Below are 1,638 nucleotides of genomic sequence, written 5' to 3'. Positions count from 1 at the left end.
CAAAGTTCTGTAAACAATACTGTATTGTACTCTACAACAAGCTGGGTTAGGATCTACCAGACACCTTTACTGTACTGTCTATAAAGAAAACCTGCTTTGGGGACTTTCTTTAAACTTTCTGGATATATTCACTCCATTCACTGATTTATTCTAATAGTTATAAATAGACAATAGATAATGTATTGTGAAACATAAGGAAATTTTCTAGCTGGCTTACTGTCAAAGCTGTCAATGATAGAATCAAAAATGTACTTATACTGATAACCATTGCAGAAGTTTGTCAGGGAATGTAAAATAGAAATATAATTAAACTAACCAATACGACCATAATTATCAAGAGCTGTTTGTACTACCTTTTCACCATCCTCTACAGAATCTGAAGAAAGAATAATTTCATGTTTATTCAATCAAATTGTGGCTTGACTCTAGGTAATCTGTCCAAAAATTCTTCCATTGGAGGGATATTCAATAAGTTAAAATCTATCATGAACTGCACAAAACAATCATTTTCCTTTTATTTACAGTTATATTGGAAGTCAAAACACCAGAAATATACTTCAATCATGACATTAAAAGGCAGAAAGGGGTTCTATTGCATATTCATACAGTTAGCTTGTAAACCTTGTCATTCATTTGACAAATTAAAATTCCCTTTGTCCACATCCCAGTTAAAAATTACTTCTAAGCCATAGTCCAAGATATCATTTTACAAGTCTTTTTTACCACCCTTTAATATTTGTGGAATTCAAACCTACCATAATTAGCAACTGCCTTTCCTCCTCGACTTTTGATTTCATTTACAACTAAATCTGCTGCTCTTGAACCTTTTCCCTCTCCGGCCATACTACCTCCCAAATCATTAACTAAAATATATCAATGTTTTGATCAATTGAGAAAAAAGGCTTCTACTTCTGCTGACATTTATCTGCAAAAGTAACAAGAAAAAGCTGGATAGAAAGCATCAGCCTTAACTATCTAAAACAAATCTAAAGGATAAATTCTAAAGAAGGAATTTAACTGTTAAATAAATGATACCTACCCACCACGGAGGCTCCTCTATCTGCAAACGCCAAGGCATATTCTTTACCAAGACCTGCAAAATTCACAGTTTGTTTCATTAAAAGATAATACCTCAGTATTTTGGAGAATTTGTTGTATGTTACAACAATATAGTGATATGTCGTAAAAATCTGAAGATGTTTTTAAAACTTTGAAAAATATACAACCCTATGTATTGTATGTGTTGGATATGGAGTTTTAAATCCTATTTTTCAGCTCCTAATTGGGCTAGAGAAGATAAAAATCCTACTTGATGCATAATTAAAGATCTCTTTCCCTCTTCCCCTTAACATTTCATTATGTTCATGGTATCTCTCTATCAATATCCATTAAACTCTTTTGTAATCAGAGAAACTTAGTAAAATATCAAGTACTGTCCTCTTTAGATAATAAACTGTAGGTCAAAGGTCAGACACAGGTATACATTCATTATCAGGTTTTAAAGGGGATATCCCACAAAGAAAAGTGCCATTTCATAAAATGTCGATAGCATCTCATTTATTATGTTTATTTACTTTATATTTCTTTCTTCATTGGTTTCTCCCCTGTCTGAATATTGTACATCTTGTGGACAAGGTC

General features: G+C 32.2%; 1 protein-coding gene across 1 annotated transcript; it reads right to left on the bottom strand.

The window, feature by feature from the left end:
• Positions 1-311: 311 nt before the first annotated feature.
• Positions 312-870, bottom strand: LOTGIDRAFT_147397 (hypothetical protein; the record flags this gene model as incomplete). The annotated part of the gene is made up of 2 exons (XM_009055186.1): positions 312-376; positions 756-870. Coding segments are annotated over 2 exons (180 nt in total), but the record flags the coding sequence as incomplete, so codon positions are not given.
• Between the last annotated feature and the right edge of the window lie 768 nt (positions 871-1,638).

This window comes from Lottia gigantea (assembly GCF_000327385.1).
Source record: "Lottia gigantea unplaced genomic scaffold LOTGIsca_2367, whole genome shotgun sequence".
Taxonomy (NCBI): Eukaryota; Metazoa; Mollusca; class Gastropoda; family Lottiidae; genus Lottia; species Lottia gigantea.
This window is presented reverse-complemented; position numbering and strand designations above follow the sequence as displayed.